Source organism: Pyrus communis, chromosome 1, assembly GCF_041283825.1.
Source record: "Pyrus communis isolate YQ-2024b chromosome 1, ASM4128382v1, whole genome shotgun sequence".
Taxonomy (NCBI): domain Eukaryota; kingdom Viridiplantae; phylum Streptophyta; class Magnoliopsida; order Rosales; family Rosaceae; genus Pyrus; species Pyrus communis.
In genome coordinates, this window is record NC_142565.1 from 6134971 (window position 1) to 6161942 (window position 26972).

Below are 26972 nucleotides of genomic sequence, written 5' to 3' on the forward strand. Positions count from 1 at the left end.
TGGCAAGGAGCTTATGGCGACAGAAAAGGAGCCAAAAGCATCATTTTGGAAGCGGTGGCTTCTTTTGATACATGGATTTGGCATGCTTTTTTTGGTGTTCCAGGAGCTCAGAATGACCTAAATGTCCTTGCCCAATCTCCAGTGTTTGACGAACTGCTACAAGGGCGTGGCCCGAGATGCACATATTGGGTTAATGGTACTAAATACGAGGGACCATACTACCTTGCAGATGGTATTTACCCAAGGTGGTCAACATTTGTCAAAACAGTGCCACACCCGCAGAGTGAAAAAGATAAACACTTCGCAAAGTGTCAAGAAGGGTGTAGGAAGGATGTCGAGCGTTGTTTTGGCATCCTGCAAGCTCGTTGGGCCATTGTCAGGAGTGCAGCTAGAATGTTTGATGTCGAGGCTCTTCGATCCATCATGATGACGTGTATTATTCTTCACAACATGATTGTTGAAGACGAGTATGATTATGATGCCGTCGATGAATACGAGCCGGATCCGATGAACAACTCAAGAACACAAATCTACTATGCTCATGACCGGACCGAAGATCCTGTGCAACACGAGCCGTTGGAACGGGATGGACGTTACAATGAATTGATCGTTCAACGATACACTTCATTGCAAGAGCCATACTGGCACATAGCCCGCCAGAATGACTTGATTGACCATCAGTGGAGATTGCACGAAGGCGAAGATAATTAAAATAAGGCTTGTGGTTGAAGAATAAAGTGTATTGTTTTTTAAGTGATCTTATTTAGTGTGTTTGCTTTTTTTTTAAGTTTAAATGGTGAGGTTATGTAATTTTATTTGGTGTTTTAAGTTTAAATGGTGTTTTAAAGTTCTAAAAATAAATAAGAAATTAAATAAAGTTCTAAAAATAAATAAGAAATTACATAAGAAATTAAATAAAGTTCTAAAAATAAATAAGAAATTACATAAGAAATTAAATAAAGTTCTAAAAATAAATAAGAAATTACATAAGAAATTAAATAAAGTTCTAAAAATAAATAAGAAATTACATAAGAAATTAAATAAAGTTCTAAAAATAAATAAGAAATTACATAAGAAATTAAGTAAAGTAGTACAAATAAATGCGAAATTATACAAAGTCTGTGGAGTTAGGATATGTGGTGCTAGGATCTTGGTTGCTAGGATTTCTGTAGCTGGAACCCCCTTGACTTGTTTCGGCATCTCTTGCACGCCTCCTTCGCACGACATCTCTTTTTTCTGATGTCCAAAAATATTTTGAATTCGGAGACAGTCCTACTAGAGACTTGTTCATAGTGTCACGATCTGTTTGAGCCATCCTTTCTTCTCTAAGCATCTCATTCTCTCGATGAAGTGCTTCTCTAATCATCTCGTTCTCTCGATTAACTATTTCTCTTTGTCTCTCAGACGCCGCATCACGAGCCTCAGTAGCTGCAATAATTGCTGCCACAGCAGCAGCTTTTTCCTCATCTCTAGCCTTTTCCCATGCCATGTTCATTTCACCTTGACGAGTAAGTTCCTCCATATATTTAGTGTAGTCATTTTTGGAAGAACTACCTTTTTTCTTTGATGCCTTTTTACCTTGAGGCCTGAGGGACTGACGAGTCGGTTGGGTCTCTGGCACTTGTTCAGGTATCCCTTCCGTGTCTTCAAATGTGTTGGCTTCTTGTTCGGCTGTGTCTGCTTCTGGCGAACTGTGTAGACCCATACCGTGCATGACAACTTCTGGACCGGTTGCCACAATTTGGTATTTAGGGCAATCTTTGACAATTTGCCAACATTCCCATTTGTTGAATGATTTGTTATGGTTCTTTGCATTGTAGAATGCTTGTGCTTGTAGTGTCTATAAAAATTACATAAAAATTACATAAGAATTGTGGAATGCATAAAAATTATATAAAAATTACATAAAAATTACATAATTTGGAATGCATATTACATAAAAATTACATAAGAAATTAAATAAGAATTGTGGAATGCATAAAAATTATATAAAAAGTACATAAAAATTACATAAGTATTTGGAATGCATATTACATAAAAATTACATAAGAAATTAAATAAATTAAAATAATCAAATCGGGTGGAATGCATATAAATAAATAAAAATATTGTTACCTCATCCGCTAAACTTGTCCCACTACGCAAATTACCAGAAGCATGAGAGAGGGCGTTTTTCCAACAAGTAAAGGATGCGTTGAGTTTTTTCCAACGACCTTGAAGACCTTGACTAGATCTGGCATCTTTTCCATGTACATCTTTTCCATGTACATCGTTGAACGATTTCGTAATTTTACTCCACATTTCTCGCTTATCCATCTCATTACCCGTAATCGGGTCATGAGTAGTGCGAACCCAACATTCACACAACGTAACATCTTCACTGAGCTTCCACGAAGTCATTTTTTTCTCTCAAAGTGTACAAAATATTCAAATGTAGAAAGTGTAGAAAGTGTAGAAAATATTGAAATGTGGTGTAAGGTGGAAGATGAGGGTTAGGTATTTATAGAAAAAAAAAATTAATTTTTTAAAATTTTTCTGTATTTTTTAAAATTTTTTTGACATTTTTTAATTAATTTTTAATAAATTTTAATGTTGTAATTAATCGGGACCGTTGGATTTGAAAAATAATCAAATCCAACAGCACTCATTACGCCACGTGGCCAACGGTCAAATTTCTGACCGTTGGGCCTTTTTTTTTTTTTTTTTTAAATTTTTGGTGAAATAAACGTGGACCGTTGATCTGTGATCGGACGGTCCAATTTAAAATTGAAATTCAAATTTTTTTTACCGTTGGAAATCCAACGGCCTAAAAAACTAGCCGTTGGAAATCCAACGGCTATGAGGAGGCCACGTATCCTTCACCCCGGACGACTGCAAGTTGCCCTGCCGCGCGGGCCCCACCGCCTGCAAAGCTGTCGGCTACTCGCGACGCCTCCCGCGTGTTGTGCACGCGCCAGAAACAGACCGGGGAATGGGTCTGTCCATTTTGGGCTGGGCTCTTGACTGGCACGGGCTGGGTGCCAGGCAAGTTGGCGGGCTGGAGCACTTTCCCTGCATGCCGGGCTGTTATTTGGACTTGGTGCTGGGCTAAAAAAGCTCCGGTGGAGCTGCTCTTAGGGTAACCAAGCTAATGGACGCACTCAGGGACATGTGGTTGGCCATGGAAGCTCTGATAATATATAAGAAAAACTAATGAAAATGGTTTGAAAACTTTGAGTTTTAACGATAAGGACAAAATAAAGGGTAAAGTGAATAGTACTATGATTGATTTTTTAGTGTAAAAATATGGATTTTTCATTAAAGTAAACAGTACCGAGAGCTTTTCGTTAAAGTTCCTTAATATATATGCATGTAACTTGAAGCCTTCAAACTATTAGGTCTAAAGATTATCACCACATGCTCGCAGCTATATCTTTCTTGTGAGACATTTAGTTTTTGACACTGCTCCAGTCAAAGCATGCCTAGGTATTGTGATTTCATCAGAGAACCCACACGATTCCATTTCAGTCTCTATCTGTTTGGTATTAGGTGTGCTTCAAATTTATTTGAAGATTTTATCCTTGTCGGAACCAGCAAATTACTTAAGTGGTATTCAAGCTTTTAGATGAGATTAGAGTGCATGAGCTATCGCTCTTTATTTGGTGGATAATTGGGTACTCCAATCATTGATCAATTCTCGATAAATACAGATTTTTGGATTATTTAGACTCTACATTTGAGCGAAACTAGATTTATCTAGAATGAAAAACATTTTCCACCAAAGATTGTAGAACATAAGAATAAATCGGAATGATACTGCTAGTATTAGTGACTCAAATTGAATTTAGACGACACAAGATTAACAATTTAACAGTATAATTTATCGTGTTATAGTTTGCATTTAAATTCTAAATTTGAATATTAAGACAATGATTGACGAGGGTCTAAATGATAGAAGTTACATTGACTGAATGAAAAACATGGTATATGGTAAGTCAAGACTGGCATGCAATAAAGCATTTCTGATTAAAGTAAAAGGTTTTGAGTGACATTTGGACTGATACAAGTAGTTGGGGTAGGCTGCCTTCAAGACCAAAGTCAAGAGTTTACATGTATGCCGAAATTTTCAACATTAATATTAATGCCGGTGGTAGTATAATACTGTTGAGCTTAAAAACAACTAAGCTTATTTGTTGCGTATGTCGAATAACTAATTAGCTAACTATGTCTTTCGATTGAATACGTGACGTGCCAACTGGTAAAACCTCACTCGCTGAGAAAATAAAATGGGTTCGACCGTATGGACACAAATATTCAAAAGAGTTAAATAAGTTCATTGAATTGATAACAGACTGTATGGACATAAATATTCAAAAGAGTTAAATGTCTTGATCGAAAATGTAGTTCAGCTATTGGAGTGTCGAAGTCTAAATGCACTTGTGAATATTCAATCATAAAATGGGTTCGACCTTAATGTATCGAACAATGTAACTTGGTAAAACCTCACTCACTGAGAGACTAATAAGATGACCCATTTCAACAAGGACTGAGAGATCCCTTGTTGACAAATTTGGATAGATAGTCAACCGAACTTGGAGCAGTGCTGTTAATCCAAACTGTAAAGCACAGATCGATCGCCTGACGATATAGTTCCAGTGTTATTTATCCAAACTGTAAGATGTTGTCATTTTTCAACTACAATGTTGTTTATCTAAACTAGAAGATATGCTTGACGAAGTTAGGAATGTCGGTGTTATCTCAAAGATGAGAGGGTTTCGCATAAAGCAATAAATTGTGTAGGGCAGATATGTGTGTTATGTTGAAGGTCCAGCAAATGTTGTAGAACCTCTTCAATTTATAGGAATGATTTTCACGTTATTACAACATGCTGTAGTAGCTTCCTATCTGTGTTGTACTTCTCGGCACCAAACTATCCTGACCTCTGCTGACATGCCCCAACCTCAATACTCCCAAATACCAGGGTCGGCACGTGCTGGCCGACACCCGAGAGTGATGAAGCCATTAAAAACATGCATACCAATAAAATATTTAATTAAAAATATATAAACCGATGCAGAATCGTGTTCAGAGCGTACAATTACTAAGAATAATATGGAAGGAATTATTATGAAAAGGTACGAACAAAAAAATGATACCTATACTGAGAAGACTCAAGAATATCTATGTTGTAGAGTCCTGATGCCGGGATCATGTGCCTCGAATATAAATCCTGAAGGGGGTGCAAAACAGAAAAGGTGAGTGGACCAAAGTTTATAATATTAGTACTAATAATAGGAAAATATTTTACTTTTGAACATAATAACCCCTTATTTGGAAAACGTATATATATAATACTACATAGTAGGTTTTATGAAAACCCTAGCATGCAATGAAAAATGTTTGCAAAATCGATACGTATAAAACCATGCTTAAAAATGCTGAAAACGTCGTCCGAAGGCAAATCCGTAAATCTCATCAGTAAAGTAATCAACTAAGGGTATCATAATCGCTCGAAGGCAGTACCTGTCCATCACCTGAAGGTGAAGCTGAATAACCTATCCATCACCCGAAGGTGAAGCTGAATAACATGTCCATCACTCGTAGGTGAAGTTGTATAAAATAGCATACATCCACACCGACACTAGATGCAGCTAGTGAAGTTGTTCGACACCGCTTTCGGCAATGAAGCTGGGGGTATATATAATATATCATATCTCACTCTTCCATCATTTGTGTCTTATGGCCATAGACAATACCCATGGTGTGCGGACGTGCCGTATGATAAACCACTAGGTAAGTATCGAAAACATAACTTAAAACATCGTATCAAAACATCGAAGCTCAAAAACTCAACCCTCGTTTCATAAATCATATAAAACCGTGAAAGCTATCCAACTCAAATCATTCTCATAAATCACATTCCATAATATTTCATAGGGCATAAAAACAATAGTATTAAACATTTTCTAAGTGTAAAACCAATAGTTTATAACGTTTCCTAAAACGTAAATTAAATAAATCATAATATAGAAATCCATAAAATATAAATCATATTCAAATCACAAACTATGCCATGTATGCTAGGTAATATTTATAAAAATATATAGGTTAGGAAGGGGTCCACTCACTAGTTTTCCATTGCCCGAAAGCTGCTTGAACTATCGAGAATGTGATCATTTCCCGCCAACATGCCTAAACACAATTAGGAACCTTTTAGTAAAACTATACTAAAACGTTATAATTTTGGAAAAAGAATGGCAGATTCAAATTTGCCACATCAAGGAACCTTGGGTTTTCCTCTACGTGCCGCCGTGCTTGGCGGTCGGCCGTCCCGACTTGTCGGAAAATCCAACATCTCCAAAAATTTCCAAATTTGACAAAAATAAAGATCTTGATGAGAGGAACAACTTTCATATTTGCGACCAAGGCCAATTTGGTCGGAAAAAGCCCTAATTTCATGAAAACATGTCGAAACCCTAGATTTGGGTGTGTTTTGATTCGACCTCAATTCGAACTCTGACACCCCTAAACTTGTTTGGGCTTTGTTCCTGGGTTCAAGGTGAGTGGTTTGATGGTGGTAATGGTCGACAATGCTTTCACGATGGGCGGATCTCCGCCGTGACACCTTCGGAACCCACGAGTTTCGTTCTTTCTCAAAACAGGGTCAATCTAGGTGAGTTTTGGATGGAAATGAACGAGGGAAGGTTGGGTAGGTGTTTGGTAGTGGGGGTAGGCCGTGAATCGCCTGGAAAATGGACGGAAAAGCCGTCGAAAATTGTTGCAAATGTAGGTCGAGTCGAGGGGAGGAACTAGGTCAAGGGTGATCCGGTGCTCCTCCACTCTCTCCTTTCCCCTCCTTTCTTCTCTCCCCATTGGTCACTCTCTTTTTCCCTTCTTTCTGATCGGGCGTCCCGCCCCTCATTTCTCTCATTTATATTTCATCTCCACCACCCATCTTTTCTTCCCTTTAATTTGGGTCACACACGTGGTTTTCCAGATTTTGTTCCAAAAATCTGGAGCATTCCAGAAAATATTTAAATGACTATTTTGTCCCTATTTTTACTCGCCTATAACTTCTTCTTTATAGCTCCAAATCATGTTCCGTTTGCGCTCACGCGCTCATGTCAATGAGTACTACCCAAATACGCCAAGAAAACAGATTTTACGTGACATGACAAGGTGGCCAACAAAAGTCAACGCATTTGCCTCGAAAGGCATTTTCGTAAATTCACATTTTAAAATTATAAAAACTATAATTTTTGGGGATAGGTCGTTACATCTGCGTAAAGCTCGGCCATTCCTACTAGGCTTAAGACTTTGAATCTAGCTCTCTTTCATGTTTAATTCATTATAGATCTTGATCAGCTATGAACAATGATTAGCCGGATATTACAAACCTTATCATTGTTCAATGATTAGCCGGTTATTACGAACCTTATCATTGTTCATTCTAATCCTTAACAATCTCACTCACTTTTGGACTCAACCGGATCCAATCTTGATCCCCAACGAATCAAATACTAATTAGGACTCGACTATCTCTTTCTGAGCTAGACATTAAGAATAGATGTAGGTGCTGGCAGTCTTCATTTTGGGCCAAACTCAAAGTTGTACTCGGACCATGTCTAATATTTTGGGTCCAAACAAATACATGTTTAATAGTTAATCAAATAATTGTCTACTAATAAGGTTTAAGAGTCGAGCTTCACCACTCAGTACTACAGTCTGGTGGTATTCCTCTTCATTTGGAAGTGAGTGGTCTTAGGTTTGAATCTCGTGGATACAAATTCGATATCAAATTAGGTTGCCCATTGTGTGGCTTAGCCAAACTCCCCTTTTGCTTAGTGTAAAAATACTGATGTATTAAAAAAAAAAAAAGTTGAGACTCAAATTAATAACGAATAATGCTAGAGATATATATATATATATAAAATGCTAGAGAGATCATCTGTCGTTATTGAACCCACGTAAAAAACACCCTATTTGTGTTTGTATAAAACACTCTATCTGTGTTTGTATTTATTCACTCACTAATATAATGAGTATCGTACTATTTCTGAAAAAGCAGTAAAAAAATACAAAATAAATGTAAATTAAAAAAAAAATCATTGACTCATGGAAATAAAATTCTAAAATTAGCGCAATATACTTTGTAAAAAAAAAAAATTAGTGCAATTTACACTAAAAATTGAAGGAAATCAGAGCATAATTGAGGTGATGCTTTCTCCACAAGGAGATTTGATTTGAAACTTTATTTACGAACAAGATTGTTATGGAGTAGTAATAGATGAATAATTATTTTCAATTTTAATCCTCTTTTTGGGGTGGTTGGATTCGAAGCTTAATCAACGAGAAAGAAAAGAATTAAGCACAGTCCAGCCACTAATATATATATTCATGGCTCGTAACCAACAAGCAAATGAAAAAACAGCAGCTGTCTAATTTTACAGAATATAATTCGACCTTTAAATTGTTCACCAAGCAAAAGAAAGTAGAAGAGCAAAAACCAAGCTGTCAATCGTATAACTATTATGTACGTGAGGGATGTTTGAATACAAAATTTTTATGAGAGCTTAGACGGAATATGAATGAAAGCATCTGACTGGCTCTAGAGATGAATATTGGTAGAGCTTACCAAATACACCATTGATCTCAGGCAACATTTAAAGATTACTAGATTGTAAGTAAAGGAATGATATTCCCTTTAACGTGAATATATGTTGGCTTTGAGCTCTATCTAGGCCGGGATCCTGCTCTTGAGGAGGCGGAAACAAAAAGGTAATAACTAAAGGAGTGTGATATTCACACACACCATTTTACTTTTCACACATTTTTTTAATTTTCGACCGTCGGATCAAATAAATTGAAGAAAATCAGCGGACATAAATTATCAAGGGGTGTGTGAGCCGCACACCCCTAACTAAAAATACAAAAAAATCCATTATAACTCCTAACAGATAATATCGGTTTTATAAATAAATGCTCTTAATTGTTTAATATTACAAAAGTTAGCGCTCTTGAGAACTTGATTAATTACAAACCCCTAGCAATAAAATCAAAACTTTTGATTGCGTAACATCTCTTTTATTTTCTTAGCCATCTCACTTTTATTTGGTAGAAATACATAATCATGAGATTTGCATGTAATAAGTATCTTAAAACAAATTTTGTGAGAGAGAGAGAGAGAGAGAGAGAGCACCTACAAGACACCACACTCACACACACTAGCAAGCAGAAATTTACCAATTGTGTCCGAAATACGGATGATATATTACATGTTATTATATAAGTGAAAAAAGTTTTCTTTGTTAAGTAAGTTTCATTGTATAATGTTATGCGGTGTACTCTACTCGTATTCTGGCTACGTGGGAAAATGTCTCCTCACGCGGACCATTCGCCCCATTCACACGCACACCTACAACAAATACAAAGACCCCGCCACAAACTCTCTCTCAAACTCCCCTGCAACACCAACACGTTCAAATCCCAACTCCAACAAAAAAAAACATACATTCCGTTCGAATTCAGTTCCCCGATTCGTAATTTCAGCAGAACAATGCCCATTCTCCTCGCCCTCCTCCTTCTTCAACTCCTCACCACCCTCTGTTTCTCTGCACCAAAACCAGAAACTCTAATCCTGCCCCTCAAAACACAGACCCTCCCACAGGGGTCCCTCCCAAAATCCACCAACAAGCTCTCCTTCCACCACAACGTCACCCTCACAATCTCCCTCTCCGTCGGCTCTCCACCGCAGCAAGTCACCATGGTCCTCGACACAGGCAGCGAGCTTTCGTGGCTTCGCTGCAAAAAAGCCCCCAACTTCAACTCTGTCTTCAATCCACTCGCCTCCAAGTCCTACTCCCCAGTCCCCTGCTCCTCCCCCGTCTGCCGGACCCGAACCCGCGACTTCCCCATACCCGTTTCCTGCGACCCGAAAAAGCTCTGCCACTCCATTCTCTCCTACGCCGACGCCTCCTCCATGGAAGGTAACCTCGCACGGGAAACTTTCAATCTCGGGTCGTCCGCCCAACCCGGTACCATATTCGGGTGCATGGATTCCGGATCCAGTTCGAACGCTGATGAGGACTCCAAGACAACCGGGTTAATGGGCATGAACCGCGGTTCATTATCCTTCGTTACACAGATGGGATTTCCGAAATTTTCCTACTGCATATCGGGTCGCGACTCGTCTGGTGTTTTGCTTTTCGGGGAAGCGAAGTTCGATTGGCTCAAACCGTTAAATTACACCCCACTGGTTCATATTTCAACCCCATTGCCGTACTTCGACCGGGTAGCGTACACGGTCCAGCTGGAGGGGATCCGGGTTGGAGGGAAGGTGTTACTGCTCCCGAAGTCCGTTTTCGTACCGGACCATTCCGGGGCAGGTCAAACAATGGTCGACTCGGGAACCCAGTTCACGTTCCTACTCGGTCCGGTTTACACCGCGCTGAAAAAGGAATTCACTCAGCAGACCAAACCGGTGCTTAACCTTTTGAACGACCCGAATTTTGTGTTCCAAGGAGCGATGGATTTGTGTTTCCAAGTCCCGACGAACCGGCCGAGTCTGCCCGCGTTGCCGACAGTAACACTGATGTTTCGGGGGGCCGAGATGAGCGTATCGGGGGAAAGGCTGCTGTATCGGGTGCCGGGAATGGTGAGGGGCGGGAATCAGGTGTATTGCTTCACATATGGGAACTCTGACTTGCTGGGCATACAGGCGTTTGTGATTGGTCACTATCATCAGCAGAACGTGTGGATGGAGTTTGATTTGGAAAATTCTAGGGTGGGAGTGGCTGAGGTTAGGTGTGAACTTGCAAGTCAAAAGCTTGGTCTCTAGGTGCTTAAGTGGGACCCCTGCTGGGTCTGAGCTGGCAAATCTTTGGTGGGGTCTATTTCTGGAGAATAACTTACACTTCGACTATGTTATTGTAAAGGTATCTTAAATTAATAACGCATCATAACAAAAAATAATTGTTATTGTGCTATTGGTTTAAATACTGTTGCAGTTTGTATCTTACGTTATTAGTTTAGAATATTGGACGTAGATAAGTCTTTTGAATGGACCATGATGAGGCCAACATAGTGTTGGTACTGGATAGGTGGCCCATTTTGTTCAGATATTATGTGGTCATATGTGGATAATTTGGGTAATTACCAAAAATTTTGGGGGGGGGGGGGTACTGTTTTTGGTTTTCGAATAGTTTAATTTTACTATTTTAGTAATTTTAATTTTAAATTTTTGTTAACAGTGAGATTCTCTGAATCTCAGTTGGGGTAATTGAGTTTTTTTTCAGTGACGGCAGGAGGGTGCAGTGTCCATTTCCCAAGATTCCAACTCCAATGGTGATTTTGGATTGTCTGTGGGACCCAGGTGGATGATGAAGGGTAGATTAGACAAGTGGGTTATGTTGTTTCGTGTCATATTTATTATCATAACGAATTATAACGTGTCAAACTCAATAACCTTATGAATTCTTAAGAGATGATTCGGTAACGACCGACTCGTTAACAGTTTATCTTTTTGTGTCAGCTTAATAGGCTATACCTAAAATTATCATGCCTAATGTTAGACTTGGCAAATAGATCGTATTTGTGTCATTTACATATAATATCTATTATTTTAACGTATGATCTGATAATGACATTACTAATTAACGAATTAATTCGAATTTGTTATTTTTGTATCATTTCGTGTCGAGTTAATAGTAAATTTAAAAAAAATTTCACGCCTGCACAAAGATGCTAATCTATCAGGATTCATGGAATTGCACAATTTGCTTTCTAACTTTGAGTGCCCCAATGTAAAACATTAGCTTATTTGATTTGTAGTATAGAATCATACATCAATTTTCGCACTTCAATTTCTTTGGCTGAATTGTGATTTTGTAATTATGCAATGGCAATTCTATATGAAGACTTACATGGAACGTGATTGCCTCTGTTGTGGCGTTCAGATCTAATAATATCATATTATGTGTAAGTTAGTTTTTCATATAATATGTTATTGGATTGAAACGGCACATGATGATGAGTTAGTTTTTCATATAATATGTTATTGGATTGAAACGGCACATGATGATGAACCTATTACATTGAACTTGCTCTCCCTAATAAACAACCTAATTACTTATTTTCTTCTTTTTATATACAATGATATATCTACGCATGAAGATGATGGAATAAATTAGTTGAAAACTCACTATTCTCGAAAATAAGACTTGAAATCTTTTTACTTACCAATGAAATGATTACTATTAAATTGTATTACTAAGAGCATCGTCAGTGGAATCTCTAAATAGGAACAATCACCGTGTAACATAAGTGTAAAACAAATATAAAGACAAAATGAATCTCCAACAGATCAGAAAGAATGGTGTGCTTAAGACAGGATACTGATTGTGGAATCTTGAAAGAGAGATATTTTTTAGTGTGCTGGAACACGACCCAGTACACCAAAAGCGTGTATGTTTGCACTCACTAAGGCTCACTGGACTAGACTGGCGTAGCTAAGAATATTAATCTGTGTTTGCTTCAAGCCAGGACTGAGTTTAATAGGACTACCTCGGACTCGTTCCGACTAAACTCTTCACTAGTTAGGCTTAGCGAGGCCGGGGCAAAAAGGATGGGATTGCAAAGACCAACACTTTGCATCATCATCATGCTGAGGCTTCAACTTCCTATGTCGTCTTCCACATATCTCCAATCCATCGCCATTAAGCTTTTCTTCTCCGACCGTCGCGTCCTTCTCAAGGCCGTTAAGCACTCCGCCGGGAAGATGCGTCAGCAAGTTTGTCATTGATTGGCAGAGATCAATAGAAATCAATTGCAAATCCGACGACCAAGCCTCTACAAATTGAAAAAAAAAATTGGGATTTTTCTGGGTTTGATCTGGAGAGAAAATAAATTAAAAGAAGAGAAATATGAGTTTTAATTGAAGAGAAAGCAAATGAAAATAAGAGAAAGTTTATGGTTTTGATTATTAGTGGGAGAAAATCTGGGCTTGAGATGAACAAAATGCAAACCAGATGAACAAAATGCAGTGTGTATTAATAATAACAAAATATTAATAAAATGAGTTTAAAATGACAAAAAGACTCTAAAATAATTTAATCCGTCGTTTAGTATGATGCTGCACCAAATATTTCAGTATCTTTATACTACTTAGTCCATGTCAAGCCAATCTAGCTTGATTCTTAAAGTTAATCTAGTCCGAAATAATTCAACATAATAAACACATCCCAAGTGTAATGACACTGTATTAAAAGTTTAAATTTATTTTCATTCGATTATATTGTAACACTTGACGTAACAGCCCAGCCCAGGTTCCAAGTGGAAAAACAGAGTACAAACGGCGTCGTGACGAAACAGTAATTGAACTAATCTCTTTCTTAGACTAACCAAACAGTCCGACAGACAAAACAATAAGCTTTATCAGACTAACCAAACAGAGTACACGAGGCAAAACGCGTCCGAGTCGACTCAAATCTCTGCACGCTCCAACTCGCTCCCTTTCTTCCACCGAAGAAACGTTTGCATGGCGTTTTCGTGAAACGCCGCCGGTTTATGTAATCTGAACAATCTAAAGTCGTTTCTTCCCGGCAAGTCTTTAATCTCCTCGCATTTCTCAGTCTCCTCGTGATCTCTGATCGTTTTAATTTTCTTGATCATAAATTATGAAAGGCTTCGTCCAATCTGCCTCTGTAATTCTTAATCTCTCACAGCATTCAATTGCGACCTGAATTACTGTTTTTTTCTTCTTTCTTAAAAGATTTTTTTTTTTTGTTAATTGTATAGTTTAGGGAATGTGATTTGGGGATTAGGGATTTGTTGATTTGTGATTTGCGGATTAGGGTTTTGTTGATATGTGATTTTTTATCAGGAATTTGAAGTTAATTGGATCTTAGTTATTTCAGTCGTGAGTTTTTACTGCAAGTCAATTGGGAATCTTGAGTTAGGTTTTTTGCATCAAACTAGCTTCTTTTTGTTTTTGAATTAAGAGCATTACTGAATGTATGTTTACATATTTTTTTTGCGTGTTTCAGTTCAGTGAACTGGAAAGTCAGTGAGTTCATAGTTTCAGCAGAGGGCTTTTGAACTCAACAATCATGAGTTTTGTGTTCCGGGGCAGCAGAGCGGATATCGAAAGTGGGTTCCCGGAATTCATACCAGGGCGGCGTGCAATGGTACATTTCTTGTCTTTCACAAGTTTTGTATATGGTCTTGGCTATAGTTGTTAGTTTCTATTGCATTTGGCTCTAATTTTACCTTATTCCTTAAGAATAAGGGTGGAGGTTTCAGTTTCATGGTTTAATCGATGGTCAGTGTGTATGCAATTTGAGCTGTTTTTCGCAGTTGCTAATCCCCTTTGGGCCTAATTTCACCTTCTCCCCCTTGAGAGCAAGGGTGGAGGGTGAGTTATGGGGTTTAATTTATGGCGAGTGTCTGTGTAAATTATCTAGGGAAACAGGGGGCAAAGTTATTAGTGTAATTTTTATTGATATTGGCTGTTTTGTATCAGCGTGTTCATCCACCACGCTCTGTCAATTCCAACTCACTTGCTTTTCTTGTCACAGGTACTTATAATCCTATCCTTTGTCTTTTTAGTCTTGTAATTATGTTAGTTGGTTCTAATTTCTGTTTATATGTTTGCAAATTGCCAGTTCTCTTGCTGTTCATGATACTGAACTCACACCAGATGTCACCGAATTTTCTGGTATTGTCTTTCTAGCATGTGTAAATTGTTTTGCTACTTTTACTGGTCAAGGTTGCTGTTCGTTAGATTGTTATATGAGAAATTTAAACATCCTTATGCATGTAGCTGTGGCTAGTTCTTGGTGTCTTTTTGATGGCTACAACATTAAGGATGTATGCAACCTGTCAACAACTTCAAGCTCAAGCACAGGCTCATGCAGCGTCAGCCAGTGGCCTTCTTGGTCATACTGAATTGCGGTTGCGTATGCCACCATCAATTAGCTTAGCAACAAGAGGGCGCCTTCAAGGCCTCAGACTTCAGCTTGCACTTCTTGACCGGGAATTTGATGACCTAGGTTGGTAGTTATATCCCGTCTAAAATGATTTTTATATCTTGAAACCCAATACATGGCTATCAATATTTTTAATTAGCCAAACCATAGATTTTTCTCTTAACGTTGTTTACATGCCTTTACTTTTATGCTAAATACTTTTCTGTTGCATACCAGATTACGAAACTTTGCGAGCTCTGGATTCCGATAATGTTCCAGCAGCTTCTTCTATGAGTGAGGAAGAGATAAATGCTCTTCCAGTCCATAAATACAAGGCTGTGGGTCCTCAAAAGTAAGTTCTCTATTTGTTTATTTTTTATTTTTGTTGAGTGACTGAGATAGACCAACAGAGTTGCAGATTTTAGGGGCAAATGAAAAAAGAATTGAATCATAGTTGTTTAGCCGTTGCATTTTGAATACGTTTGTTTTATAATGGTTTTGTTTGTATGCAGTGGCGCTTCGTCGATGCAACAAGCTTCATCTTCAGTACCTTCTGAGGTATTGGCTATATATTGTCCCTGTTTCCTTTTGTATTTTTCACCCTTTTGCAACCCTTCAAAAATAAAGATGTTCCTGCATTTCAATTTGTATGAGTACAGACAGAAGAAACTTGCGTACATTATTATCTCATATGATATGATAGCATTGCATTTATTCTGTACCGTCGTATATTTCTAATCTATTTTGCAGAAGAAGCAAGAAACTGTCGACGCTGTTGGCAGCACAAAAGCAATGGAAGATGAACTGACTTGTAGCGTTTGCCTGGAGCAAGTTACTGTGGGAGAACTAATCCGCAGCCTTCCATGCTTGCATCAGGTTCGGTTCTCTTTTCAGACATTTTTTCCATCTTCCTGTAATTTTCAGTTGTGAGTTTTAGGGAGTTTTTGCTACACTAAAATGTTTGCAAAGAAATTCTTGTGATGCTGAGTCAAAATGTGTGATTGATTCCAACTACAAAATGCATCTAGTTCCTCTCGACCCAGCACACACTCACACATACACACACATTCCCTAACCAGACACTCTGCGACACTCACGCAAATTGTCAACTGAAAACGCATCATCCGAAGAGTTGATCTCTAGCTAATTGGACTCGAGGAGTCTTTTTTTTATTATCGTGTTTTTTCGCGGTTGCTTTGCTGCAGTTCCATGCTAGTTGCATTGATCCATGGCTGAAGCAGCAGGGAACCTGCCCGGTGTGTAAATTTCGAGCAGGATCAGGGTTGCATGAAAATGGACAAGGAGGGTACCCACCTACATAGTTAGGCACATGGGATTTGGATCCTCTCCTGAGCCCAAGGTGAGGATCCTCCTGACCAAGGAGTGTGGACCGTTGGATGAAAATCCAACGGCTATAATTATTATAATTTTAAAAGGACCCCCTTATTTGTAATCTAATGGCCCACACTCTTTGATCAGGAGGATCCAAATCCAGGCACATGATGGATCCGATTCACAGATTATGCCCAGCATTGGCATTGCTGTAATTATCTTGATATATAGGCATTGGAATGGCTGAATATTATGCCCTCAAAACAACCAAGTTGTGTATATTTTGAATAGCACTCCAAAAGTTTTCTGCCTTTGGGCAAACTCGTTGCGAGGGACGTTGTTGAAGTTAGTGTGCCTTACTTGGACAACAATCGAAGTTTCCAGTCTAACATGCGTCCCTCGGTGAACCGACCGGGGCCGATTTATTGATCCAAAACATGTTTGGCACAAGTTTATAGCACACACTAAACTAGGGAAAAGGGTCATCGTTTGTTCAGTCGGACTCACGAACTAAAGTAATTTATTGAATCTACTTGGTTAGAAGGATCAACCTCGTTCAAACATGCGAGTCTGCGACTAAGTGCTATTTTGCTTTTCCTTTTCCCTCTCCTCCGCCCTTCTTGGCATCCAACTTGGCTTGAATACGAGCGGCGGCCGCAGCTTTTGCCTCTTCTCTCTTCTTCTTCTCTTCCTATTTGTTTGCAGCAGCTAACTCCCTCTGTTTCTTCAGCTCTCTGTTGTGAGTAACAATGAAAAATTCAATCAAACCTACCCTTGATGAAAAAGTTGGTAGATCTCGACGGAAGCAACAAAAAGTGTAAGGATGATGGTATGACTCGCAGTATATCTCTGGAATATAAGTCGCGGAGAAGATGAAAGTGGATAGCTTACTCTAGCCTAGCCCTTTCCTCTGAAGCACTACCCAAACTTAATCCCTTCCGCGGATTGCAAGCAACTAACTCCACCTCAAATACAAGGGTTGCACTGCAGGATTCGTTTGTAATATACAATGCATTAGTTCCAAGGACATTGTAAAGAGACCATTTGTGACAAGAAAATCGAGTTAATTGACCGAGCAAATTGAAGCAGACTGTTACAAGCACTTGGATGCAACCATAAACCAGAATAGTCAATGCACAAATTGGCTTGTACTCGCGTGTGAAGGCTTCCTGGCGAAGGCGAAGTCTTACCCCCCGGAGTTTATGTACTTTTCTTTCCAGCATGCATCCGGAAATTTTACATCTATTCAACATATATCTAGGTTTAAAGTTAGGATATCAAAGATCACCAACTAAATAACTCTTATATCATAAACTAAGATGTAATAGTTGCCAATAAGCATATACCATCCATGTTTGGTGAAGAATTAAGTCTGGACAGTGTTGTTTTGGTACATCGATGCGTAAATATATCTTTAAGTTAAACAGAAGTACTTGCATTCCTAGTGTCCATTAAAAACAATTTCGACATAAAAATAGAACAATGACATTGTGGATGCAAATTTTCGCCTTTTCCTTATTTGACAAAATTGCATCTACAAAACAATCAACATCTTTGGTCAAGGTCAAAAGCCTCACGCGTCCACGATGATTTTTTTTTGGGGGGGGGTGCTTTGGCCGAAGAACCTCCGATGTCAAAGTTAGAATTTAAAGAGAAAAGTGTTTGAAGAGTTTTTGGGAGTTTTACAAGAGTGTGTAACTTAGCTTTTTAGAGAAAATAGGGTCCAATTTATAGAGCATGGCCGGCCCTCTTTGGGATAGAGTGGCCGGCCTTTGGGTGTTTTTTGGGGTGTAATGGGTGAGTTATTTGACAATTAATGGATTAATTAGGTAATAAATCCATTAATTGGCCAATTAACTCAATTTATATAGAATGTTTTGAAGGTTATGGAGTAAATACCTTGTAGGAAATATAAGATGAGGATAGATGAAATAATTTTAAATTTGTTACCTATTTTGGGTACTTTTGGCTTTGTTGAGGGATGCTTGCCTGCTGCTCGAGTGTAGGAAACTTGGTGTGTCTCGAGAGTAATTTTATCTTTTTCACTTAAAAATCCACGTGTCGCCTATTGATTATTTTCGGCTCCACAGACATTACTCTGGTGGAATATCTGGTGGAGAACCCGCACTACCATAGGCATGTTCCGGCTTGCAAGTGATCTTAGCAATCTCCCCAACCTGATGCAACCAACAAAAGAGAAAACATGTAACAGGACACTTTTAACACTTCCAAAATTTCCTTGAAGATAAGCGTATTTTTCGACCTTCATGGTTTTCACGGCAATATCCCAAGCCACGGCATCATAGTCAATACCATCAACGAGCGGCATTATAGTCAACTTAACCAGAAAATACTGTCACAAAACCAACAACAAATGAACACAACCAGCCACGGCATTATAGTCAATTCCCGTCGTTTTGGTGTAGTCGGGTGGTATAGTCGGGAGCTTCGGTGGCCATGGGCGTTTTGGCGTAGATTGTGCTCAACGCAGAAACTTGGGGCTTTTGTACTTCGATGTTTAATGAAATCCCACGCGCACGTGTAGCGTACGATATCAGATTTGCCAGTAATAAAGAAAATTTAAGGTTACTGAGTAATTTTAAAATGACCGAATTGAAACGATGGGATTTTATTTTTAGGATTTGTGAATTTCTTTGTTTGATTAACATAAAAAAAATAACAGAATTTGAATACATAATTCGTTATTTTAAACTCTCACTCATAGAAATTTAGAAATGACACATGTTTACATGAAATTTAAACTTGGGAATTGGTAGTCCTAAATTCCAAGTTCTTTGTCCATGCGAAAATTCTAAATTCTATGTTTATGAATCCAAATAAAGGAGTCGGTGTATGTCAATTCATAAATTCTGATTTTTATTAAATTTTCAAGTTTATTTATCTCATCCAAACATTTAGTTAGGGAAATCAAGAATTTTCAATAGGTGGGTTAATATGTGTGAAATCATTTCTCTAATAGATAATATAAAAAAATAATAATAAAAATCAATCATTAGATTTTAAGCGAATCCACACCATTCCCTCTACATTATTTAACACACGAATGCTATCATTTTTCAAAAACCATAAAGAACAAGCTATATGATTTATTTACCCTATGAATAATTGATATTAAACTTGTCATCTATAAAACTAAACATAAACTTATCAGTAAAGAAAAATATCAATTAGATATATATCGACTATAATATATTGAAAATGAACACAAATGGACCATTTGAGTCCACACTATGCGTAGAATGAAAAAGCCCAAAACCTACACAAAATGGTGCGTCAATTTCTTTAATTTTTCAAAGGTCATACAAAATAGCGTACAAATAAAACATGACCACTGGCCCATTAATAGCCATTGGGCTCCGATTAAAAACTAAAAGGCCGGCCCTTTTACACATATTTCGGCCCGAAAAGCCCATCCTTTTGAGTTCACATGAAAATCTCGAACATTGATGACGTGGACGCTGCATGAAGCATGCACCGACAGGGACCCACGTAGGAGTTCAGTTTCCGCGTGATCGTGGAGAAATTTTTTATTATAATGGGAATACAGATGATACATCACGTATTTTTATGTAAGTTGTGAGAAGTTTTATTTTTTAAGTTATTAAATTTTTAACACACATATTCTAATATTTGTATAGTAACACATAATATATCAACTTATATGCCGATTATGTTAAAAAAATCTCTCGTGATCGTGGGGTCCTAAATGAAGCTCCACGTGAGCAATGGTCCAAAATGGCAGAGAGTGTTTTGGATGATTATTTGTTGACAGGGTGCCACCTGTTGATTAACTTATGTTTCGATTAAATTCCAGGGATGGGGATCCAGAGAGCTTATCATGTCGTTCGACGTGTCCGTGATGTGACCGTTGACTAGACACAGCTCCACTCCAGAATGTTCTACTTCTTCTGCCAGCGCATCAACCAAAGCCATGCCAATTGCTGATAATTGCAATTTTGGTAAATAATTCGCGTGCTTAGATTAGAAAGGATAATCAACAATGTTGGTTAGAACGTCTTCAATGGAGATGACTAAAGATTCAAAAGTTAAAAATGATTGATGTGTTAAAAAATTAATCTCTAATGAAATGACTATACTATAATTCAATAGAGCTAATCAACTGAGCATCAAGGTGACCAATTGTAGCCACCTCCTAACCCCTTTTGTGGTTCAGCTCATCTGCTGTAATAATTAGTTCAAATTTAATGTTTAGATTTGAAAACATTTGAGGGTAGTTTGATTAAATTAACCGATAAATTTAAAATATAAACTTAAAACTAATAATTATTGAGCCCTTTCGATTGGAGATGATATATGTGTCACATCCCAGCCCGAGATGGATCACTTCCCAGGCTCGCTCAACCATCGTAGCATGATATTGTCCGCTTTGGGTCCCGACCACGCCCTCACGGTTTTGTTTCTGGGAACTCACACGAGAACTTCCCAATGGATCACCCATCTTGGGAGTGCTCTTGTGCGCTACTCGCTTAACTTCGGAGTTCCCATGAAACCTGAAGCCAGTGAGCTCCCAAAAGGCCTCGTGCTAGGTAGAGATGAGAATATACATATAAGGATCACTCCCCTGGGCGATGTGGGATGTCACAATCTACCCCCCTTAGGGGCCCTACGTCCTCGTCGGCACACCACGGCCAGGGTTAGGCTCTGATACCAAATTGTCACATCTAGGCCCGGGGGGGGGATCACTTCCCGAACTCGCTCCACCACCGTAGCACGATATTGTCCACTTTGGGCCCCGAACACGCCCTCACGGTTTTGTTTCTGGGAACTCACACGAGAACTTCTCAATGGGTCACCCATCCTGAGAGTGCTCTCATGCGTTACTCGCTTAACTTCGGAGTTCCCATGGAACTCGAAGCCAGTGAGCTCCTAAAATGCCTCGTGCAAGGCAGAGATGAGAATATACATATAAGGATCACTCCCCTGGACGATGTGGGATGTCACAATCCACCCCCCTTAGGGGCCCGACGTCCTCGTCAGCACACCACGACCAGGGTTAGGCTCTGATACCAAATTGTCACATCCAGGCCCGGGGGGATCACTTCCCGGGCCCGCTCCACCACCGTAGCACGATATTGTCCGCTTTGGGCCCCGAACACGCCCTCAAGGTTTTGTTTCTAGGAACTCACACGAGAACTTCCCAATAGGTCACCCATCCTGGGAGTGCTCTCATGCGCTACTCGCTTAACTTCGGAGTTCCCATGGAACCCGAAGCCAGTGAGCTCCCAAAATGCCTCGTGCTAGGTAGAGATGAGAATATACATATAAGGATCACTCTCCTGGGCGATGTGAGATGTCACAATATGTATATGACCTAACACTGTTAATTTAAAAATAATTTTTTGTAGGGCTATAATTCTAGACAATACTATATTTAGCTCTTCGGTTAAAGATGACCTAACTTTATGCCCCATATTTTCACTTGATGCTGCAATAGTAATTCAACGCATGCTATTTTGTTTTTGAAAAGGCATACAGGGCTTGTTTAAAAATGCTTTTAAAATGGTTGAAATTACTTTTGATAAAAATATTTTTGAAACCAATCTTTAGTTAAAAAAAACAAGTAAATCCTAGAAAAATACTTAAAGTGCTTCCTAAAAAGAGCACACATAACTTGTGCTTCTTGCAAAAAAAAACATTTTCTCTAAAAATGTTTTCAATCATTTCATTGTATTTCTAAGCTAGCACATAGTGACTAACACATGTTGCATAATTTATGTTAAGGTAAAGATATAAACTAGTGACTGATCAACATGTATTCGATAGTGTGTGCAAGAAAAGAAAATGGTAGTCGATATTATTTTCTCTCCCAAGTGTTATACTAGAGGAAGTACTTAGTATGGTTTCTATGGAAAGGGATCATCTCGGGATCCCTTCCACCAAGTTCATCAAGGCTATAAATCCAGGTCTTTAAAATTTGATCCAACGGCTAAAGTTATTATAACTTTTAAAGTGAACCCCTATTTGTAGCTCTTAGATCAAATTTCAAAAGCCCGGATTTGTGGCTTTGGTGGACTTGGTGGAAGGGATCCGGAGAGGATCCCTTTTCGGTTTCTATGATGGGGCCACAAAGCATGGAAAAATCTTTATCGGTGCCCCCAAAGAAATGGATAAGAGTGGGCCAGTGTCTGTAATTGCAAAGTGTCAAAAATCTCTCGTACAAGCTTCCTAACTCTGGACCCTACTTTTTAATGCATGGTGGACTCACAATACATACATTCATTAACTTATGCATAAGCAGTTGTACTTAACAAATTTTACAACTGTTATATTTATCATGCATTACATTTAGCATGATGTTACTAATCGATTTCGTATTGACTCTCAGTGGCTAAATCAAGCAAATCGTACAATGTATAAATCGATTATAACTACTCACATGCATACAACGACTGCTACTAACACAACTCTAGCTTTTGATATCATGTAGTTCTCTTTTCACATTAATTAAACAATACTTCAACATCAAGTGTGTGTGGGAAAACTACAGTTCAGGATCATTTTGTTTAAGACGTCCAAAAATCCACTAACATTTCTAATCATCCAAAGGAAAAAGTGGGTTAAGATTTGTGTGAAGATTTGATTCTCACTTTTTCCTTGATGAATCTATTGGGTCCTTGGATTACCTCTCCAAAGTCCACTGCGAGATCCTTTTTTCTCCCTTTTTTTGTTCGTTTTCGAATCCTTTGGCACGCCAAGCTTAATCCCAATGATTAACAGTCAAAACCCTAATCAAGCATGATCTTTTGAGTTGATGTTTGTTTGATTGCCTCTAATTAAAGTGCATAAAAGTGATCACGTTTTAGCAAAGCAAAGCTTTCTCCTTGACCTACTCAACCAATTGATGTATAAATTATACAAAACCCATAGAAATAACAATAAATAAAAGATATAAAAGGAAAAAAATAAGAAGGAGATAGAGCTACAGAGGAAAAGAAAAGCCTACGAAATAGCAAAAAGGCATACGGAAAGAATCGTGGGAAGCGGTAATGCACGAGTTATGATTAGCCTTACTGTTTTACAAAACCCTACCTCAAAATATAAAGTTGAGAAATGCTAGCTAAAGAGAATCCGTTAAGAGTGAGACTCTTTATGAATTTTGACACATAAATTAATGTTAATATACGAGATGACAAATAATTCATGAAGAGTCTTTTAGCATTTCTCTTCAATCTTTGCATTAAAAAAAAAATCTGAATAAGCAATAATGTGTTTCAAATTCGCATTTGGTGAGAATCAAAACTAAAACCTCTCACTTATAAGTGAAGAAGAATACTACTAGACCGTAGTACTAAGTGACACATAATTAACACAACATAATATTATTAACATGACATAGTTAATGGAAGATTTAACCCTATACCTACTACTTATATAATATATGTAAATGTAAATTTTGTAAGTCAGTAAGTAATGGAGCCAAAAAGAAACAGACTAGACCTGAACAGCACCTGAACCGCCCAAACCAAATTGAACAAATCATTTAAAACTAACGCTAGTTTGAAGGCGTTTTAAAATGATTAAAAGCATTTTTAATGAAAATATTTATGAAATCCAAGTGAATCTTGGAAAAACACTTTAAATGCTTTTTGTAAGAAGTACATATATGGTGCTTCTTTCAAGAACTTAAAAATAGTTTTAGAACCCAAAATCATTTTTATCAAAGACGATTTCAATTATTTTAAACACACTTTAACAAACCCTTAATTAGCTCGTTTTGGTTTAGCTTACTCAATGGTTAATTTTTACTGAATCAATCGAACCAATTATCGTTGTGTTATCGTTTATTGCTCCTCAACTTTAGAATAAACTCGATCAAATTTAGACCGCGCACTCCTACAAAAGTTTAGGAACACAAGGAAAAACAACATTTGTGCTTTTTTAAAAAGGAAAATTACGGATTATCTGCTTGGAGCAATATTCGTGCTCTTTTTTCTTTCTTTCTTATCAAGGAAAGACGTTGAGTGTAAATCATGTGTAGATGTTGCCGCTGCCGTGTCAGCCAGTTGGCCAACTTGCCACTCCCTTCCATGTCATTTCTCGAGAGATTTATCAATGCGCTCGAATACCAATAACCAGTTTTTTCTAATTCAAGTTTTCACATCTCACGAACACTAAAAATTCTAGTATGCACCGATGCATTTTGCGACATTATAATTTTCAGCTATTATATATTTGTGGTTAAACGCTATCTACAAATTTAATAGCCGAAAATTATTATTAATGTCACATTACTTATTTTAGTAATTTCGAGCTTTTAAGATTTCAAAAAGCTTCCAATTTTGTTAAGAAAAACTAATGAAAAGTGCTTGAAAACTTTGAGTTTTAACGATAAACACAAAATAAAGGGTAAAGTGAATAGTACCAGGATTGATTTTTTAGTGTTAAAATGTGATTTTTCGTTAAAATAAACAATACCTTAAGCTTTTTGTTAAAGTTTTTTTTATTTTTTTTATTTTAACGAACGGTCAAATACATGACGACATCACAATCACCATCGAAATGAAACTTCCAATGTAAAGAGAGATTTTTCAGTATGATTGGAACACATGACAGTACTATGAACAAAATCAGCTGTAAACTTTTGCGTTGGCGAAAATGCCCCCTCACATGCATAGTAATCAGACTCCCTCACATGTCGAGCAGAGCAGTTTGGGAATCTGGATACCGAAATATATACAAACGATGAAGCCAGGGTTAAGGTTCCAAGACTACCCCTGTCCAGCCATACCAGATTAGTGGTCAAAGTGGTCCTCCACTGGTCAAACGCCTAAAATATCTAGGACAAATGGGTCATTTTGGTTTCAGAAGCATTGGAGGTAGAAGTGGCAGGCTGATTGCATTGTGCTTTGCTTTGGTTGCACACAACTTTTTTTACCATATTTTGTACGACATTGAAATTGTAATGCAAGAAAAGGGCATCTTTTGTGCATTATGATAAACAACGTGAACAGTTGGATAGATCAGTGTGCTCATTTTCTTGTTTTAGAATTTGAAACTTCTTTCGACATTCGAGCTCGAAGTTGTATATCTATAAATTAGAGTTACTTACAATTGAACATCATATTGTAAGAAGAAAAATAAGAACGTGGTTTTCAAACCACGTTTTTCTCTTCCATTTCGTTAGCCTCAAGCATGAAAATTAAGAGAAACGAGTGTCGGAGAAGAAAATAGAAGTGTGAAAACCACCGTCTTTCTTTCAAGTTGCGCAATTTTATATTAATCCCTAACATCCATGATTCACATTAAAAATTAGGAAAATACAAATTTAATGAATTATTAATCCTACTTGTGTCAGCCAAGCTCACCGGATCCACAATTGCATCAGCTGCAAGGCTGCAACACAGTTGAAGGGAATCTCCCCATCTCTTTGTGCTAAATAAAATATTTCAACCATTGCCCCATCTCTTCAATCTCAAAATTCAAGACCAACAGATTAACCAAACCATTAAAAAAAAAAACACAAGAATTTAACCATAAATAGCTAAAGCAAATTAATAATTTAAAAAGGAGGAGGGAAGAATAAGAATTAGACCTCAATAGCTCTATTTTCATTGAAATATTTCTCATAATTCTCAGATAAATTAACATCAAGAACCCACCTCATCTCCTTTGTCTGGAGATTCAGAGGCCCAAAAAAAGAAAATTCAAAATCTAAATTCTTAACCCCCATTACAAATACAAATAAAAACAGAGCAAAATTTTATGTACAAGTATAAATCTTTCTCCTCGTGCTCTTTCCTCAAGAACAAAAGCTGATTGTGAACTGGGTTTTTCTGCAGCAATCAAACCCCAAAAAGATCTAACAAAAACAGAGGCAAAAGATTGCAACTTTCTCTCTCCTCTGTTTTTTTCTCAGTTTATGAATCGCTGTAGTCGTGCCAGCAGATGAGCATGGTGACGCAGCGCCTCACGATGTAGAACCGAGCTCTCTGCTCCTTCACCAACCTCGCACACTTTCTGGAAAACGCGCACCGTCGATTCGACTGCGATGAATTCTTCATCAGATGAATGGAAGATGATGAACGGCTCGATCTCGACAACCCTCCTTTCTTCGACAGCTTCCACTTCTCGTCGAAGTAAAAAGGAGGCGGGTGGTGATGAGAAGCACTTGCAGTAGAAGCACTGCCGCCAGCTGCAGGTACAGAAACAGAAGCCATTTCTCTAAAAAGCTGGTATCTTTTGTGCCTTTGATTACTTGGGGTTCTAGAGAGAGAGAGAGAGAGAGAGAGAGAGAGAAGATCACAAGTGAAAAATCAGTGGGTTTGCGAGTAAGTTTGGGGAAGGAATGGTGAGTGAGATTGGTATTTAAAGGGAGATGGAGGAAAGAAAATGAGGAGGTTGCTGATGAGTGGCAGTGGGTATCACCTGGGCCTACTGTGCCTTGAGAGGCCCACAATTATTGTTTTTAATTTTATATCTAAATTATAAAATTGGGAGGTTTTATAATATATGTATAGATATACATACAGAGATATATTTTACATTAAAGGGATGAGAGTTCGGTTAAGCCACATAATGGATATCTAATTTGATATCGAATTTGTCATTTACGAGATTCAAATCTAAGACCTCTTACTTATAAATAAAGAGGAATATCACCATACCGTAGTAAGTATCTATTTTGATTGTTTGTTAAGAAGATAATATTATGGTAAT

The 26972-nt window shown here is 37.9% G+C and overlaps 3 protein-coding genes and 2 pseudogenes across 6 annotated transcripts; 2 read left to right on the forward strand and 3 right to left on the reverse strand.

Moving 5' to 3' along the window:
- Window positions 1-1091: 1091 nt before the first annotated feature.
- Window positions 1092-2537, reverse strand: LOC148699048 (uncharacterized). Its single transcript, XM_088679375.1, has 2 exons — window positions 2116-2537; window positions 1092-1840 (listed from the first exon to the last, which is right to left on the reverse strand). The coding sequence occupies exons 1-2, from the start codon at window positions 2398-2400 to the stop codon at window positions 1109-1111; spliced, it is 1017 nt and encodes a 338-aa protein (XP_088535501.1). The 5' UTR covers window positions 2401-2537; the 3' UTR covers window positions 1092-1108.
- Window positions 2538-9303: 6766 nt separating this feature from the next.
- Window positions 9304-11488, forward strand: LOC137721565 (aspartic proteinase PCS1 pseudogene; annotated as a pseudogene). Its single transcript, XR_015962935.1, has 2 exons — window positions 9304-10913; window positions 11274-11488. The product of XR_015962935.1 is annotated as an aspartic proteinase PCS1 pseudogene (transcript).
- A 1894-nt stretch (window positions 11489-13382) lies between these two features.
- LOC137720302 (E3 ubiquitin-protein ligase SDIR1) lies at window positions 13383-16619 on the forward strand. 3 transcript variants are annotated; one of them, XM_088694729.1, is made up of 10 exons: window positions 13383-13577; window positions 13859-13929; window positions 14022-14162; window positions 14498-14552; window positions 14640-14692; window positions 14798-15026; window positions 15180-15294; window positions 15455-15500; window positions 15693-15818; window positions 16148-16619. In XM_088694729.1, exons 3-10 carry the CDS (start codon window positions 14085-14087, stop codon window positions 16262-16264), a joined length of 819 nt encoding a protein of 272 aa, XP_088550855.1. In that variant the 5' UTR covers window positions 13383-13577; window positions 13859-13929; window positions 14022-14084; the 3' UTR covers window positions 16265-16619. The 3 variants fall into 3 exon arrangements, with proteins under 3 accessions (XP_088550855.1, XP_068315454.1, XP_068315452.1); XM_068459353.2 differs by lacking the exon at window positions 13859-13929 and having other exon boundaries at window positions 16148-16302; window positions 16422-16619; XM_068459351.2 differs by lacking the exon at window positions 13859-13929.
- A 178-nt stretch (window positions 16620-16797) lies between these two features.
- Window positions 16798-18603, reverse strand: LOC137719696 (peptidyl-prolyl cis-trans isomerase FKBP20-1-like; annotated as a pseudogene).
- A 7239-nt stretch (window positions 18604-25842) lies between these two features.
- On the reverse strand, window positions 25843-26577 carry LOC137719697 (small polypeptide DEVIL 11-like). The gene has a single exon (XM_068458739.2). The coding sequence runs from the start codon at window positions 26471-26473 to the stop codon at window positions 26174-26176; it is 300 nt and encodes a 99-aa protein (XP_068314840.1). The 5' UTR covers window positions 26474-26577; the 3' UTR covers window positions 25843-26173.
- Between the last annotated feature and the right edge of the window lie 395 nt (window positions 26578-26972).